The sequence below is a fragment of the Cricetulus griseus genome, chromosome 5, assembly GCF_003668045.3.
Source record: "Cricetulus griseus strain 17A/GY chromosome 5, alternate assembly CriGri-PICRH-1.0, whole genome shotgun sequence".
In the NCBI taxonomy this organism is placed as follows: Eukaryota; Metazoa; Chordata; class Mammalia; order Rodentia; family Cricetidae; genus Cricetulus; species Cricetulus griseus.
In genome coordinates this window covers 89626680-89644798 of record NC_048598.1, presented here as the reverse complement: position 1 = coordinate 89644798, position 18119 = coordinate 89626680, and the positions used below count along the sequence as shown (strand labels likewise).

The 18119-nt window shown below is 39.1% G+C and overlaps 1 protein-coding gene across 2 annotated transcripts in view; it reads left to right on the top strand.

Moving 5' to 3' along the window:
* Positions 1-18119, top strand: part of Fbxo11 (F-box protein 11) — a 71883-nt gene that overhangs the window by 27203 nt on the left and 26561 nt on the right. For both annotated transcript variants that reach the window (XM_027417998.2, XM_027417997.2), the window contains exons 2-3: positions 17162-17286; positions 17386-17467. In XM_027417998.2, the coding sequence (XP_027273799.1) occupies positions 17179-17286; positions 17386-17467 (190 nt within the window). In that variant the 5' untranslated portion in view covers positions 17162-17178. The remainder of the gene's footprint in view (positions 1-17161; positions 17287-17385; positions 17468-18119) is intronic.

Below are 18119 nucleotides of genomic sequence, written 5' to 3'. Positions count from 1 at the left end.
AGGCCATCCAGGTTCCAGGATAGCCAGAACTGCATGGGAGACCCTATCTGAAAACAAACAAAAGCTCAGTAGTAGTGTGCATATCTTGAGTTCGGTCTACTCACCCTCCCGCAATGGACCCTGTATGTAAATATATACACACATGAGGAAGAAGTACTTCTTTGTTTCTATCACTACTTTGGTGATTATAGCTTCTGTCCTTACAATTTCTTATTACCATCTATTCGGCATTCTCTTTGCTTTTAACAGGAACCTCAGCTTGTTGTGATTCCCGAAGCATCTGGGCTTTTTGTAGTCCTGATTAATTGGGTTGTAGTTTTCTGTTGACTTTCATTATTACTATGTTATAACCTGGGGAATCTGCTACATGCCAGACATGGTCTTCCTTTTTCTCTTTTGAGTGAGTAGTAACAGACCAGTTTCCTCTTAGTAGTTCAGTTAAAATACTCAGGCAGCCTAAAAATTTCTTGCTTTTTGATTCAGTTACATGGGTGCTTGAAATGGCCAGGTGGCAATGATAGTTCCATTTCAGTGGAATTATTTTATCTCTCGATAGAAAGAAGCCATCCTTCGTTTCTACCTCTTGATTCTGGCTACTGAAGAAACAGTACCATATGTTAGACACTAATTCAATGAATACATAGTTGCTTGTAGATCATGACCCCATCCCTACAGAGTATTAACCTAATAATCTTCAACTTTTATTCTGTGAAGCCAAGCTGTTTTAGGGTGGTATATGCAGTGGGTTTCACAAGCAGTTGCTGGGTTGTGTTGTGTCTAAGGCAGAGAAGATGCTGCTCTTCCATTATGGAAGTGCTCCAGTGATAATCAGACTTCAGTGACATCAGCCTCCCACTGTAGGGAAGAGTGTCATGTCAAGTCTGAATACTGGTCTCCACTGCTGACAGACTGGGCACTCAGCAGCAGCCTCTACTAAACTGGCCTTCCTTGTCCCCTCTAAGCCCAGGCATAACCTCCATCCTCGCTACTTGCTTAATGGACACTATTCATGAGTCCACTAACAGGGAAGACCACCATTGAATATTTATTAAAATCCTTCTCTGCTGATGCCACTTTTGGTGGCATGTATTTACATGTTAACACATATCTTGGGGTTTGCCCCCAGGTTTCTTCATTTCCAACTTGGAGTCAGGTATCTCCATGTTCCTGAACATCTAGCCATTGGCCACAGCCCACGGATTGATATATAGTAGTGTATCTGACTATATTCCTTCGTCACTACCCTTCAGTGGGTGGCCCAGAATGGAGTTGCAGTGCTGTATCTATCCACCCAGAACTGGTTTCTCTATGTTGTACATATAGTGAGCCCCATCTTCCTGTGTTAGCTGATAAAGAGAATTCCCCCCTGGGGGTCATGTGCAGGTGATGGCAGTGGTGGGGTAGTGGCAGGAGTCAGGATCATCATGAGACATTTCATCTTAGTTGTTTGCACCTTAAGGAATGTTGAGCACAATCAGAACAGTATTCTTGCGTTTGATGACAGAACATAGCTGCTCTGCCCTTTCACCTGCCACCTTCTAGGCCCACCATCATGGGCCTATATAAGCAGTTCCGGCCAAAGATCTGCTAATGGATATACGCTTGTCATTTCCAGTCTAATCATTTAGTTTTCAGTATAAGGCTTTCAGAGCTCTTCTTGTTTTGCTCCTTCAACCAGCAGTGTTAAGGAGTGTGTGCTTGCATTTGTGTGCATCACCCACAGAGGCCCAAGAACATGTCAGATCCCCTGGAAATGGACTTACAGATGGTTGTGCCTTGTCCCATGTGTGCTGGGAACTCAGTGTGGGTGTTTGCAAGAGCAGCAAGTTTGCTTAACCATTGACCCATCTCTGCAAGCCCTGCTTTTAGCTTTTAAAATGACTGTTTTGATTTGTTTCCCAATTAACGATTTTTAGCTCTTTTGCAGATGTTTGCTTGTATGCTTTCTTTTTGCCTCTGCTTGTTTGTTTGATTTTGTTTTTTTAATACAGGGTTTCACAGAGATGGGCCTGCCTCTGCCTCCTGAGTGCTGGGATTACCACCGCCAAGCCATCCTTTTGCCTCTTCGTTTCTCCCCTTATATATTTAATCCTCTCAAATAATTTCAATAGTTGGGTGTGTGTGTGTCTGTGTGTGTGTGTGTGTGTGTGTGTGTGTGTGTGTGTGTCTGTGTGTGTCTGTGCGCGCACGCAAGCGCGTGCATGCATGCGTGCCATTTACAGTTGTGGCATTGAGGCTCAGTGAGGTTACAGATCCAGTCCTGGTTATATTTATATATATAATGAATATATAAATATCTATTTATTTGTATAACGAGTAAGGTTACAATCCAGTTCATATTTCTTAAATAGAATCTGTTTTTTGAACAAATTGTTTTGGTTTTTTCCACCAACATCTTAAGACTGTTAAAGATTTTTGTATGAATGTAGTGAATTCTTTGACTCAGTGTAACTAGTAACTATGAGTTAGTTTTAGACTTGGGCTGGTGAGGTGACTCAGCAGTTTACTGTTCTTGCAGAGGGCTTGAGTTTGGCTCCCAGCACCTACATAAGGTGCTCAACTGACTGTAACTCCAACCCCAGAGGATAAAGCAAGCATCTACATTTACCTGCACTTAAACACACACACACACACACACACACACGCACGCACGCACGCACGCACGCACGCACGCACGCACTCGCGTGGGCAGTCTTTAAGATGGCAAACCATTGAGAAAGACATCCGACACTGACTCTGGCCTCTGCACACACACATGCATGTACCACACATACAGAAGGGGGAAATGTAAGAGGTTTTCCCCCTCTAGGATGTAGTGCTTGAAGTGAGTTAGGATCTACAGTTGGTATGAAGGGTTCATCATGACATAAGGGACCTAGGTTCCTGTTGTATTAGCCCACTTCCCTCTCTTACATGACTTTTCTGGTGCAAATTATGTATTCATGCTCCGGCTTTCTGTCAGGCAGGAAACCGAGGAAAGACATTCTTTGTTTTAGAGTGTATCCTAGAAGTCATACAGAACTCGGTCTATTCTCTTAGCCCAAACCTAGTCAGATGGCCAACTCAGTGGATGTAATTTTGCGGCTCTTATGAATCAGAATGTAAGTATCTGCATCTTCTGATGGTTTTAGGTGACCCCTGGGAAAAAGTCAGTCCACCCCCATGGGTCACGACCCACAGGTTGAGAATTACTGTTGTAGAGGATATTAACCTCCACTATTTGAGGCCTGTCACTTGTAGAATCTTAGCAACTTTTGCTACACTGATATAAACAAGTTTCGTTCTGAATTCCTTATTCATAAGTACTGTGGTTCATATGTACTGTGAAATCTACATACCTGTGTTTATTTATAGTTTAGCAAAATTGAACTATAGGCCAGGTAGGGGTGGTGCATGCCTTTAATCCCAGAACTTGGGAGACAAAGGCGGGCGGATCTCTGAGTTCCAGGACAGCTCTGTTAAACAGAGAAAACCTGTCTCACCCCCCCCCCCATTGAACTATAAATATGTTAAAGTATCCAGGTGTTTTTTATTTACTTAGCTGTCTCATCACTTGTTACTTTACTTAAAAAACAAACAAACAAACCACTGTTTGCAAATACATGAGGGAGACAGTGTGCTCTGGTTTCACACAGCAAACAGATTGTGATTAATAAAACAACATGAGGAGTCACAACAGGATCTTAAAAGCAGAATTAAATTCCAGAGCTTTGCTTCTTTGATGTCTATCTTCTGCACTCATGTGCTAAAATACCTAATTACTAATTTCTGTTGACTTACTGGATAAAGTTGTTATTTACCTAACCTTTATGGACTTCTGCTCAGTCTTGGCAGAAGCCACAGTTATTTATAAATAACTGGTAATTTTTGTTGTTTTTGTTTTGTTTTTGAAACGGGATCTCACTATGTTGGCCCTGGCTATGACAGGTGAGTCTCAAGTTTATAGTGATTCACCTGCTTCTGCCTCAAGTTCTGGGGTTACAGGCATATGCCACCTAACCTGGCCTACAACTAACTTAAAATGTAATGAGCAGGAATATTTATTTACAATGGATTCTGTTTAATATAATTAATTTGGTATTACAAATTAAAGATGATGTTATGTTCACATGCCTTTGTAAAGCATGAACAAATTGCTAACTTTTTAATTGAGGTAAGTTTTAGTTTCCAGCAAATGCACCATTTTTGTTAATAACCCCCTCGAGAGCTCGAGAGAGCCAAGTCTCTCTCTCTCTCTCTCTCTCTCTCTCTCTCTCTCTCTCTCTCTCTCTCTCTCTCCACACGCACACGCACACGCACACACACACACACACACACACACACGTACGTCTTGAACTCACAGAGATCCACCTGCCTCTGCCTCCCAGGTGCTGGGATCAAAGGTGCGTGCCACTACCACCTGGCTGAAATAGTCAATTTTTAACATCCTGGTTGTGATTTCTGGCAAGAGCTAACCAAATAGACTGGTGGGAATTTTCTAATTTTTATTTTTTTGTACATGTGGTGTGTGTATGCACGAGTACATATGTGCTTATGGAGGTCAGTTCTGAGTTTGCCAGGCAGGCTTGCACAGCAAGTGCCTTTAACCACTTAGCTCTCTTCTGCTCCAGAAAATATTGCAATTATTTGAAATACAGTACTCAAATTCCATAACACTAAGAAATACATTATAGACTTCTGTGCAGCCTAACATAGTTTTAAACCCCATGTACTTTATTGTGGGACACACATACACACACACAGTCTAAGTGTCTGTTTTTGTTAAAAATAGATACAGATGTTTTGTTTTGTTGGTTTACTAGAAAAAAGATTGTGTGCTCCTGGTGAACAGCTAGAAAATTTGATAGCATGACACCAAGAAAAGGAGGGTCCCAACACGGTTGGGGCGGGGGTCCTCTCTTACAACAGTACCACGTGAAAACTTCAATGTTTTATTATTATTCTAACTTACATTCTTCAGTTTTACTATGATTTGCCCTGGGTCCCACATCCTGCCTTTGGTTTCAGTTAATCATGAAGTCATTTACAGTAAACCAAAAACAGTATTTTAATGGTATTTTGGCGCCATCTGCTGTTCCCTAATGTGATACTCCATTTACTTTGGTAAAACTTGTAAGTAGTAAGTTAAAATATGTTATTTCTTATTTTTGTCCATGAAAGCACAAAATTGAATTTAACGCATGCTTGACCTGCCTGATTTCTATATCTCATTTGGCATGACTATAGACTTGAATAAAAATATTCCTGTGTTCTTCTCTCTGCTGGTTTTGAGTGTTCAGCCAGTGCCTTTTAAGTTCCCGAAGACTTTGCTTACGGAATCTGTGACAAGGCTCCTTTCCTCCATTCGTGGTTTATGTTTTCTCTCATCTCTGAACACCTACTTTGTTATCTTCTGTAAATTTGTTTCTTACCCATAAAGTTTCACAGCTGTCCCATTCAAATGAACATCCTTCCCACAATTCTAAACTACATTTACTTCTTCTCTTTTTCCAGACAGGGTTTCTCTGTGTATCCCTGGCTGTCCTGGAACTCAATTTGTAGATAAGGCTGGCCTCAACTCAGAGATCCAAGTGCTGGCATTAAAGGCGTGTACCACCACTGCCTGGCTTACATTTACTTCCTTACACCTTTTCCCCAACCCCAAAACAAGGTTTTCTTTTCTGGTTAATTATTTTATTGATTTATTAATTATTTTTATTATGTGTATTGTTGGCTTACAAGTATGTATGTGCACCATATGCATGTTTGGTGCCCACAGAGATCAGAAGAGACCCCCTTGTAACTGGATTACAGATGGTTGTCAGTTACCATGTAGATTCTGGGAGTTGAACCCAGGTAGTCTGCAAAAGCAACAGGTGCTATTAATTTAGCTAAGGCCTCTCTAAACCTTTGAAACAGGTTTTTCATTTACCTCAGGCTAGCTTCCAACTCCACCTATGTAGCCTTAACTCCTAATCATCATCTCCCATCTCTTCTGTGATAACACATGCCTGTGTATAGCTTCTTTTATATAAATCATTTCTACTACTGATAAAGCATCTCATTTTATATTTGTAGTCTTTTAATTGTCTTACACGGTCTGATACTTTGTCTAGTGCAGCAGTTTGTATATATGGAATGTAATAGACTATTCCAGGTATGTCTTTTTTCTCAACAGATGTCTCCATGTCTGTATTTGAGTATAGCTACCTTCAGAGACTAGAAGAATCTGATCCTTCTACAGCTAGGAATACAGAGGTTGTGAGTAACTAGATGTAGATGCTAGGAATGAACTCAGGTCCTCTGCACAGAAGTACACAACCTAACTGCCGTGCTGTTTCTCTGGCTCCCTATTTTTGAAATCTCTAGAAAGTAAATGTGCATATACTATTAGGTGTGTAAACTTGGAACTTTGTTGTCCTAATTGAAAGACTTGTGCATTAAGACAGATGGCTCCAAGTAGTAGCTTTTGAGTAAAGAAGATCATTGGGCCATTCCGAGCTCACCCAGTCATTTCTGAGTTACTTTTAGATGTCTGTTGAGTTTGCTGTGGTGATCAACTTAATTCCCTTAAACCTTTTGGTTGATAGCTTAAGGTCCTTTAGTATAATGATGATATTCTCAGTTCTTGCTTTTCATTGAAACACTGTCCTAGATAAATTTTGCATTTGCATTGTACTGGCTGGTTTTGTGTGTCAACTTGACACAAGCTAGAAACATTAGAGAGGAATAAACCTCAGCTGAGGAAATGCCTCCATGAGTTCCAGCTGTAAGACATTTTCTCAATTAGTGATCAATTGGAGAAAGCCCAGCCAATTATGGGTGGTGCCACCCCTGGGCTGGTAGTCCTAGGTTTTGTAAGAAAGCAGGCTGAGCAAGCCAGTAAACAGCATCCGTCCATGGCTCCTGCCTCCAGATTACAGCCCTGCTTTGAGTTCCTGTCCTGACTTCCTCCAATGGTTGAAGTATAAGCCAAATAAGCCCTTTCCTCCTCAACTTGCTCTTTGGTTATGGTGTTTCATTGCAGCAATAGGAACTAAGACATTATGAAACTAAGATATTATGAAAGTTAAGAATGTCTGTAGTGGGAACTGGAGAGGTGACTCAGAGGTTAAGAGCACCAACTGCTCTTCCGAAGGACCAGAGTTCAGTTCCCAGCACCCACATGGCAGTTCACAACTGTCTGTAACTCCTGTTCCAGGGGATCTGGCACCCTCACATACACATACATGCAGGTAAAAAGAAAAAAAATCTTAATGTATATTGGTAATGTGTGCAAAGTGTTCAAAGTTTTTCAGTAATTTGTGTGTGCATTGAGTATAGAAGTTAATACAGGTTATACTTGTATTCATCTTATGGATGCTAAATATGTACCAGAAGTATACCTTCTTCTCCAGTACATAGTATTACCCTACCTCTGGGCCACTCAAAGGGGATTCTTCCTAGTTAAGATTGATAGACTGTTGTTTTATGTATATGGGTATTTTTGCCTGCATCTATGTTTTTGTACCACTTACATGCCTGGTGCTCTCAGAGGCCATTAGAACATGTCAGATCCCTTGGGACCAGAGTTACAAACATTCATGAGCTACTATGTGGTTACTAAAAATTGAATCCAGGTCCTTTGGAAGAGCAGTCTGCTTTTAACCTCTGAGCCATCACATCAGTCTCAGTGGACTGTTTTTAAATATCATGTGTTGCTTTTATCATTGTCTATTACTCCTGGAAAAACATTGATTCTTCTTCAAAGATTGAGTGGCTACTTTTTTATCTTGGAGCTTCTTTCCTCTTTCTTCTATAAGGCAACTGCATTACTTGCTAGATACTGTGTCATCGTCTTATTTCTGTATTTTTTTATTCTACCTTCCCTCGTGTTTGAAAGTTTAATGAAGAGTAGTTACTTCCCTTGTGACCTACAATGAAGGCCATTGTTTTGACATTCACTGTGACAGTTGTCCTTTGTTGTATTTGCACTTTTATAATAAAAAAAAAAAAACACTAACTGGCAACATTGTTGACTTTTTTACAGCTTTACCAAATGTCCTACATTGTTGGCTATTTTACAACCTTTACAAAATGACTGCTAGAGTTTAAAGGAGGAGACGGCATTTATGATTTTAACTCTAATTTTTGCTCTTTGAGACCTATCATGAAGTGTATTTTGTAATCATTATTTCTGCCCCATAGGATTTTCCAAATATTAGATGGGGTAATTTAAAAAAAAAAAATCCTTTACCTGGAATTTGAAATAACTTGTGTACATTTTGCAACTTTTAGTGTCCCATTTCAGTTATGATAATAGCTAAAATTGAGATGATGTCTTTAGCAGGTACCGTTATCAGTCATCACAATAAATACTAACGTGGACAACCAGGGCACATCTCTGTTTACTTAAATTTAAGATTTTTTTGTGTTGGGTGATGTTTGAGTGAGCAGGTGTGTACAAGCACCCCTTCAGTAGTTCTTCCATCGTGGACTCTGGGCATTAAATTCAGGTGGTCAGCCTTCCTGCTGGCCTACTTACTGGTCTCCATTTTGTAGATGAACTGAAAATCATTAAAGGAAGTTGGTTAAAACACTGTGTAAGCATGAAGACCTAAGTTCAGATCTTCAGTATCCATATAAATCAGCTATACCCAGAAGCCATGTAATCCCAGTATTGGGGTGGCAGAGACAGGAGGACCCCAGGGGCTTACTGGCCAGCTGTTCCAGCCAGTGAGAGACACTGTCAACACACACACGAAACTTTCTGAACAGACAGAATGGGGCTAATACTGAATTCTAAACAAAGGCCAGTCTTTCTAGAACTCTTGTATCATTATATTGTACTGTACTGTCTCTACTTAATATTGATATTCTTTTACTAAATGAAAACATCTAAGGAGTTACCTCTTTAGAAAATGATTCTTAGAAGGTGTGTGTCCCACTGCATTGTGTTTTCTATAGGCCTCTAAAATACTACTGCTGCCAAGTGTACTCAGTGGTGCTTAATACAAAGTTTGTATTTGGATAGTGCCTTAGTTAGCAGTATAAGCTGTAAAACCTAGATGGGTCACAAATGATCATCCTCCTGCCTTAGCTATCTGAGTGCTGTGTTGTGGCCTTGTGCTACCATGACTGGCTTGCTAGGGGATGTTGGGTTTTTGGGTTTTGGTTTGTTTCATTTGTAGAAACATTACTAGACATTGTACTATAGTTGTAGTTAACTATAATACTATGGAAAAAGAATTGATGATGCCTCTTCCCCATTTGCTTTCCTTCTTCCAACTACAGTAGTTGTCTTAGGTGACATTCAAAAAGTAAAGGTGATAGTTTTCTGACCACCTGTGTGCCTGGTCCCTGAGGAGGCCAAAAGGAGGAATTGGAGTTACAGAAAGCTTATGAGCTGCAGTGTGGGTGCTGGGAATCAAATTTGGGTCTACTGCAAGAACATCAAGTGGGGGTGAGAGGGAGAGCTGTGATTGGAATGTAAAAAAAAAAAAAAAAAAGAATGGGTACTCTTAATCGATGAACCATCTCTCCAGCGTGAGGTTAGATATTTAATGATGGCTGTAAGGATGAAATAGGAGCCAGACAGATGGCTCAGTGGTTAGGAGCACTTGTTGGTCATGAAAGGATCTGAGCTCTGTTCCTTCATAATCACCTGTACCTTCAATTGCAGGGGCTCCACCATACCAAACATCCACCCATACACTCAATAAATTTTAAGAACAATAAAACAAAATAGCCTTAGTCTCATCTTGCTCTTCATACTTTGCTGATCTTGGTTATTCTTTTTGCATTAAATATAAACCAACAAAAGACTTTTTCTCCTAAGCTATGTGCTTAGGAGAAAATTTGAGATTGAGTTCATTGTCAATTTGGAGCAGTGGTCATTCTGATGATAAATACCTAGTCACATGAGCTTTCACATAGGTATAACACTGCTTAGTTAAACTAGAATCTTGGATTGAACTTGGAAATAATTAAAATATATGCAAGTTGCTGGACATGGTGGCTCACACCTTTAATCTTAATACTCATGAGGCAAAGCAGGAGGAACTCTGAGTTCAAGGCTAGCCTTGCTACATAATGAGACATTGTCTCAAAGCAACCTTAGAAAGGTCACTAACTTTAAAAAATAATTTTTTCTTGTTCAGTAGAATAGGAGTATGTTTATAGATGTTGACAGTTGAGGAATAATAAAGATGCAAAACTGAAGAACAGTATGAAAAGAGAAGAAATACCTTCTGGAAGAAAGAATTTTTAGGCTTGCAAGATGAATTGGCAGGTTAAAATGCTTACCATGGAAGGAAGCCTGATAGTTCAGTCCCTGGAATCCACATTAGAAGTTCCCAAGTGTTTTCCTCTAACCTCCACACGTGATATGCATTCATACAGACACACACTAATAAATAAAAGTAAATTCAAGAATTTTTATGATGTTCCATTTTACAAGGAGAAGGGGCTGTTTTACACTCCTTTCCCTGAAAGCTTGAGAAACGGCTTGTGATGTGTAACAGGAAAGAGCTAAGATAATCCCAAGGAAATGTAAACTTGGATTGGCCTCTGTCAAAATTCAGAGATAAGAGTTTTCAAATTAAAGCTATGAAATTCAGTCAGTTCTGGAATAGAGATTTTCTTTTTAGATACTATCAGTAATTTTGACAAAAATAACACCATTCCATTGAGCAAGATTACTCTATCACTTTTAATGTAGTTTTCTCATGAATTGGATGGCACACCAAACATGAACCTCAGTGTTGTGCTGTATAAGATGATGAAGGCTAGTCTGAGCTTTCTGACTCTTCATGCATGCTGCAATATGACAGATTGACAAAATTCCCTCTAAAAGAGCAGCACAGCCACTCAGTTACAGCACCATGCATGGCACAGCCATTCATTATTCACTCATTCAGCAGATCCTTGTTAGCCAAGCTTTATGCCATGCAGTTTAGAACAAAAAGTCATAAGTTTGTTCAGTAGAAATGAACTCTCATTCGCTTTCTGATGTTTATAACAGCAATGATTTGGCTTCTCGGAGAAAGTTGTTAGAGAATAGCCAAAGTGATTATATTTTTGAATAGTCAAAGTGTGGGGCTATTTTGTTTGTTCCTTTGTCTTAAAGGATTAAACTAATCCCCACAGTATGTGATGGTGAAAATTTAACAGACACGTGTACCTGTTTATATAAACAAATATATTACTGCAGGTTATTATGTAGCATTGTACCTAATGGTTAAATTTTAAAAATTTGTAACATAAATATAACCAGGATCTGATTACAAAGTACAGCAGGTCAACTTTTTTAAAAGCAGACTTAAAATACTTACTTTTGGATTCTATCTTAAAATACCTCTGTTTTAGGTAAAAGTATTTAAATTACAGAATATTTAAAATAAGTGTTCTCTTGATTTTAGTTTGTTCATGTATATTTTTAATTGGAGCTGTAGTGTTTTTCCACTGTGTTAGAAACAGTTGTCAAGTGGTAATGCTTTGCACTGTAAGACTCGGAGCTGTTTCTAAACACACGGTTGTCACCAGCACAGACTTGACTGTTTCCAGTCTGCTCTGTGTCTCTGTAAGTAGTTTGGAATATAGGTAGTCTGTGTGTGTGGAAAGGATAACTTCTGTATGTTAATTTCTGTAAACTATATTTTGCAAACCTTTTGATATGGAGATATATATCCATCCATCCTTAGGCTGGATAGACACCAGATTGTTGTTATCCTAATAGGTTTTCATTGCTACTTAATTGTAAAGTTGTTAAATTAAGAAACTTGTTTATTTTCTGAAGGCCTTCCTTAACCCTAGTGGCTCCAATTCATAGTGAAAATTCTAATATATATGATTTGAAGAAAAGTCTAGAAATGTAAAAATAAATTTTTATTATATGTGCGCACATACACACACACACACACACACACACACACACACACACACACACACACACACACACACACACACATATATATATATATATATATATATATCATTCTGTTGAACTGCATATTAACTTTGGTTGCTATTCTTGCTTTTGAGATCACATATATATCTAAGTGGAGGGTTACATAGCAAGACCCTAATTGAGTTAGTAAGTATTTGACAGCTGCCTGGTTTTTGACTTTATATATTGTCTTGCTTATTTATATAATAATGTTTTATCTATTCTTGTGTGCCAGCTCTGTCTTGGGGAATACTTCTCTATAATTTTAGGAAGAAGCAAAAATAATGTAAAAAATTGTAAATTTGGAGGAAGAAAAAGTTAAGTCAATTCCTATCTGTCCATTCTTCAATAAAGATTGTAGTTCTCAGTAGTTATGGAAATTAAGTAATTCTTGGTCTATCAGAGGAGTCAACATTTACTGAGTCTGTATAGGTACTGAACTGAAAAAGTGAAGCTATAAAGAGGGCTCTTGTCCTCGGAGGTTACAATTATGATATAGCAAAGGTAAAAACAATTAAGGCAACTGTTTTAGTCTCTGTTCTATTATAGTAAAGAAAAACATACCAAAGCAACTTTTTGTTTTGTTTTGTTTTTCTCAAACAGGGTTTCTCTGTGTATCCCTAGCTGTCCTGGAACTCACTCTGTAGACCAGGCTAGCCTCAAACTCAAATCTGCCTGCATCTGCCTCCAGAGCTCTGGGATTAAAGGCGTGAGCCACCACTGCCCTGCTAAAGTGTGACATTGGACTTTGTTTAAAACAGCTTGCACAGGCTCTGATATGTGGCTTAGAAATTGGAAACATGGGTAACTACTGAAAGTTGGCCTGTGAATTCACATACATTAAGAAACAAAATTAAATAAAAAAGAAGTGCCCTAAGAGATGAAAGAAAGAAATAAAGCATGATGAAGTTTTAACAGACCAGTGTGAAAAGGTAAGCCAAATCAACTTGCAAAAGTTGAGCTTGGTAGTGCTTGCCAACCTAAGAACAGGTGGGAGGGTCATCCCAAGTTTGAGGCCAACCTGGTCTACATCACTAGTTCCAAGGATATGTGGTTATCTAACACAACCCTGTCTCAGAAAGGGTGATGGTAGTCCCTAAGATGATTCTTAGATTAGCATGCTTGTCTATATTTTTTAAGAAAAAGAATAAAGAGAGCTATTACATAATGACAAATTGAACAATTCACCAGAAATTAGTGAATAACTTTGATCTTTATCCACTTAACATTTAAGAGTATTAAGATAAGACTCTGGCATTGGTGGTGCACGCCTTTAATTCCAACCCCTCGGGAGGCAGAGGCTAGTGGGTCTCTGTGAGTTTGAGGCCAGCCTGGTCTACAGAGAGAGTTCTAGGACAACCTCCAAAGCTACAGAGAAAAATCAAAAAAAAAAAAAAAAGGGGGGGGTGAGTATTAAGACAAAAGTTTACTACCTTGAGACTCAGTGAGAGATTTTAGCCTATTTCCTTCTGAAGCCAGTAGATAACCACACTAGCTCCACTTATAAGAAAGGACAGATAGAATATTTGAACAACATATTAAAAACTTACTTTTTAGAGATTTTAAAATGTACTCTAAAATGTAGCTTTATTGTACTCTAAAGTGTAGGCTATAAGGGCTGGAGATATGCCTCAATTGGTAGAGTTCCTTCCTAATATGTATCAAACCTTGTTTAAAACATAAAAGACTGGGGGCTGGAGAGATGGCTCAGAGGTTAAGAGCACTGACTGCTCTTCCATGGGTCCTGAGTTCAATTCCCAGCAACCACATGGTGCCTCACAACCGTCTGTTATGAGTACTGTTGCCCTCTTCTGGTGTGCAGATATACATGGAAGCAGAATGTTGAATACATAATAAATAAATAAAATCTTTTAAAAGAAAAGATAAAAGGCTGTGCATGTTCCTTTTCGACACATACAAATATATGTAAAAACTAATCACATTAAAGCACAAAGGAAGGAAGGACTCCACAAATACTTAAGAATGTCAATATTTTCTAACTCCAGTGCAAAATTTTTGAAGTTGTGTTTGAAAATGGTGTTAAAATGCTAAGTGGTGGTAATTCATGCCTTTGATTCCAGCACTCAGGAGGCAAAGTCAGGTCCATCTCTGTATTCAAGGTCAGCCTGGTCTACAGAGTGAGTTCCAGGACAGCCAAGGCTACACAGAAACCCTGCATGAAATACAACAAAAAGAACACATTTTGTTAATGTATCCCAGAGAAGCCTCAAAACTCTTGCTACCCCAGCCTTAGCCTCCTGCATGTTATGCCCTGACACCCAGCTGAAAACAATGTGTAAAGGAAATAGTAACAACTAAGCTTTCTGCTCAGTTGGCTGCTGTGCCTCTGGTTTATGTTCTTCTTTAAGGAAATAAGGTCTGGTTTCTCTTTTATTATCTAGGGATGACTGATACTCAGTGGCTAAGTCTATTAATTCATTAAGAAATTGCCAAGCACGTATTCTGCGGTTTTTATTATTTTCTTTTGGAGTGTGTGTCTGTAGGGGGCCCCATTTCTTGTCTGTTGGTTATCTGATAGTTTGAATTAAGCCAGGAAGAACAATTTTTTTATTTTATGAACTTGAGTATTTTGTCTGCCTAGTAACTGAAAAGGACAAAAGGTGCCAGATCATCTGGAACTAGAGCTGTGAACCCCCCTGTGTAGGTACTGGGAATTGAACCTGGATCATCTGGAAGAGCCGCCAGTGTTTTCACTGAGCCATCTCTCCAGTCACTATTTTTTCATTAGTCAATAAGAATCTGTTCAAGCTAACTTCTGTTCCATGGATAGTGTGTGTCCCCTGAACAAGTCCCATGTGTACATATATGTACAGGGTTTGTGTTTGGTTGTTTTTTTAATGGTTTTGTCTGAGTTTTGCAGTTTGGGCCTTGTACATAATGGGCACTCTTCTTAAACTACAATCCCAGCCCTGATTTGTTTGTTTTGGGCTTTTTTGCTTGTTTGCTTGGTGTATTGATTTTTTTTTTTTTCCAAACACAGTTTTTCAGTGCAGCCCTGGCTGTCCTGGAACTCACTCTTTATATCAGGCTGGCCTTGAACTCACAGAGATCCACCTGCCTCTGTCTCCCGAGTGCTGGTAGCCCTGATTTGTATGCCAACCTGTATATTGGAGATAGTACTTCATCACACTGGATAGAATTGCTTTATATTTGTAACAGCCACACAATTAGCCCATTGTGATCTGTCTTACAGTGAACATCTTCGCTGTTGTCCTGTAGTAGGACAGCTACTATGATGAATGTCTTGGTACATGCTACTGCTTTGCTGAGTGTGTGTGACAACATCTGTGAGATCAGCTGTCAGAAATGGATGGATAGCTAAGTTACAGCTTGCCACAATGCCTTCTGAAGCAATGAAAAGTCTTTCCTCTTAGCCTTGATGGTTATAGTATGTAAACTATCTATTGTATCTTTGCTAATTTGGTAGATAAAAATTATCAGCCAGATGGCAGTAGAGCATGTCTTTAGGCAGAGAGGCAGGTGGATCTCTGAGTTCAAGGCTAGCCTGGGCTACACAGAAAAACCAGTCTTGAAAAACTCTGTGTGTGTGTGTGTGTGTGTGTGTGTGTGTGTGTGTGTAAAATGACATAAATTTATTGATCTCACTGTTGTTTTTATTTATATGTCCTTAATTTAGACCTGTCTTCCACATCTTATGTACCACCACAGCCTGTTGAGCATGTACTGATTTGTGAACAAATTGCCCCTTTGTAATGTGTTGCAGTCATTTTTTCCTAACCATCTTTCTTCTTTTAAGATTTTTTTTTAATCCAAACTTAGAGAATTAGCTGTAGAGAGGCCCCCAGTCCTTTTAAAGTTAAATCCCCTTTACATCCTACTTCTCCATTTGTGTGTCCTACAAACAAGACTTTCTCCTTAAGAACCATGACTTAACACCGACACACCCTGCTTTCCAGTCTCTAGGTTTCCAGGTTTCACTAACTGGTGGTGAGCAGGGGAGTATAGCATTGTACCCACAAGAACCACAGGTTACATTTATCTGCCCTGTCTCTTCGAATTGTACAGAACAGCTTTTGTACTTTGTTTTGACAGAAACCATTTTACTTCAGAAAAAAAAAATTGGGCTTATTTGAGTCTTCATGTTGTACATCTTTGTCAGGGATACCATAGAAATTGTATTATGTGCTATCTATCAAGTGGTGCAGTTTCCGTTTGTCTGTTACTGATGTTAACTTTGTGCTCTCAATGTGGTTGACATTTATCCTGCTTCACGTCTTAATCTCTGGGTAGATAACTTTAAATACCTTGCTTGTCATACTTTTCAGCTTATTTGTATCACTGTGGATTTATGGATTATACCTTTGCTTTGGTTACTCTTGATGCTCCAGCATAATTTTACCTTTTCAAGTTCACTTCTGCCTCATTTTATGTGACCTCATCAATTTTTGAGTACTTTAATTTTGCTATGAGATATTCTTTTGTGCTTTTCCTGCTCCAACCCTGGGGTCTACCATTTTTTCAACGATTATGAAATCTTCCTTTTCTTAAAAAAAAAAAAGTTACTCAGAAGCAAGATCTAGCTATTAGTCATGCTCATTACTTTGGGAAGTTTCTTGTTTTCAGATGTGGAGAGAGCTAAGGGTGATAAGCACATTTTCCATGCACACAAATATTTACATCTGTGTTCTATATCTGTGATCAAAAATCATGAGTTCACACTTTATACCTTTATTCCAGTCTCAACATCAAAAGGCTTATCTGTGCTTTCTGTTTTTATAATTACAGCTGTTCTCTTTAAGAGAAACATGGCTTCAGTTATCTTGTGTACTTATTTGCCCATCATGTCACTCTGTTGTTACTCATAATCTGTCTCTGCCATCACCTCTTCCTGTCTACCTCAGCGCGCCCCCCCCCCCACCTGTGGCAGATTTCTTTCATACTCTTCATCTCTAGCACCAGATCTCAGAGCACTCTCTGTGGGTGTCCTTTTCACCCTAGTTGGTGTCTGGTACACAGGATTGACTGTTGGAATGGTACCCTTGCCAGCCAGTCTGCTCACCTCACTGTTCCATCCTGCTCCTCTCCTTAACTAGGGCATCTCCACTTTCTCTCCTTTTTTTAATGTCTTCCAAGCGTTACAAGACGTCTATCATCTGTCAGATAGACAACCAGTTGGCTGGAATTCCATACAAAAAAATCTCTTGTTCCTTTCTCTTGCCAAATTTGAAATTTTTATTAAAAATAGAGAATCCATGTTTCTTTTCTCTTTTACAGATGATGTTCCTGCAGATATGGTTGCAGAAGAATCAGGTCCTGGTGCACAAAATAGTCCATACCAACTTCGTAGAAAAACTCTCTTGCCAAAAAGAACAGCGTGCCCTACAAAGAACAGTATGGAGGTAATTGTAATTGTTTTGGCAATGAAAGAACGGGGCGGGGGGGGGGGGCAGAATTTTTGAGAAATACTTGATTGATAAATTTTCTTTCTGGTTCTGAAGGGTGCCTCAACTTCAACTACAGAAAACTTTGGTCATCGAGCAAAGCGTGCCAGAGTGTCTGGAAAGTCACAAGATTTATCAGGTATTTTGAATGGGAAAGTGGGAAGCTAAGGAGTAAGAAAAAAAAATGAGTTTTAAAGGTACATGCCTTTAATTTCAGCACTCAGGAGGCAGAAGCAGGTGGATCACTGTGAGTTCAAAGGCATCCTGGTCTTTATCATAGAGATTTCCAGGACAGCCATATAAGAAACACTGTCTCAAATTATAAATGAATACAAATTTGATATGAACAGTTATAAATTAAATATTATCTGAATGTTAAGAGTAGTTACTATTAAGAATGTTAGGACCCTAAGCTTTACCTCCTTGAATTTTTTTAAGACTTATTTTTTATTTTTAATTATGGGTGTATGTGTTTCTGTGGAGAGGGTATTAATTACAATTGCCTGAATAGGCTAGAAGAAGGCATTGGGTTTCCTGGACCTGGGTTTACAGGAGGTTTTGAGTTTCTGGTTATGGGTGCTGAAAACCAAGCACAGGTCCCCTGCAAGAGCAGTGCCAACTCCTGCCTTATTTTCATATAAAAGTCTTTTTTTTTTTTTTTTTTTTTTAAGTAGCCAGGCCAGATGGTAGAGCCATAAAGCGGAGCTACTTGGGAGGCTAATAAGGGCATGAGCAGGGTTAGAGGGTTGGAAAATTAGTGCCTCCCTAAGTTAGTGAGTTGAAGGCCAGCT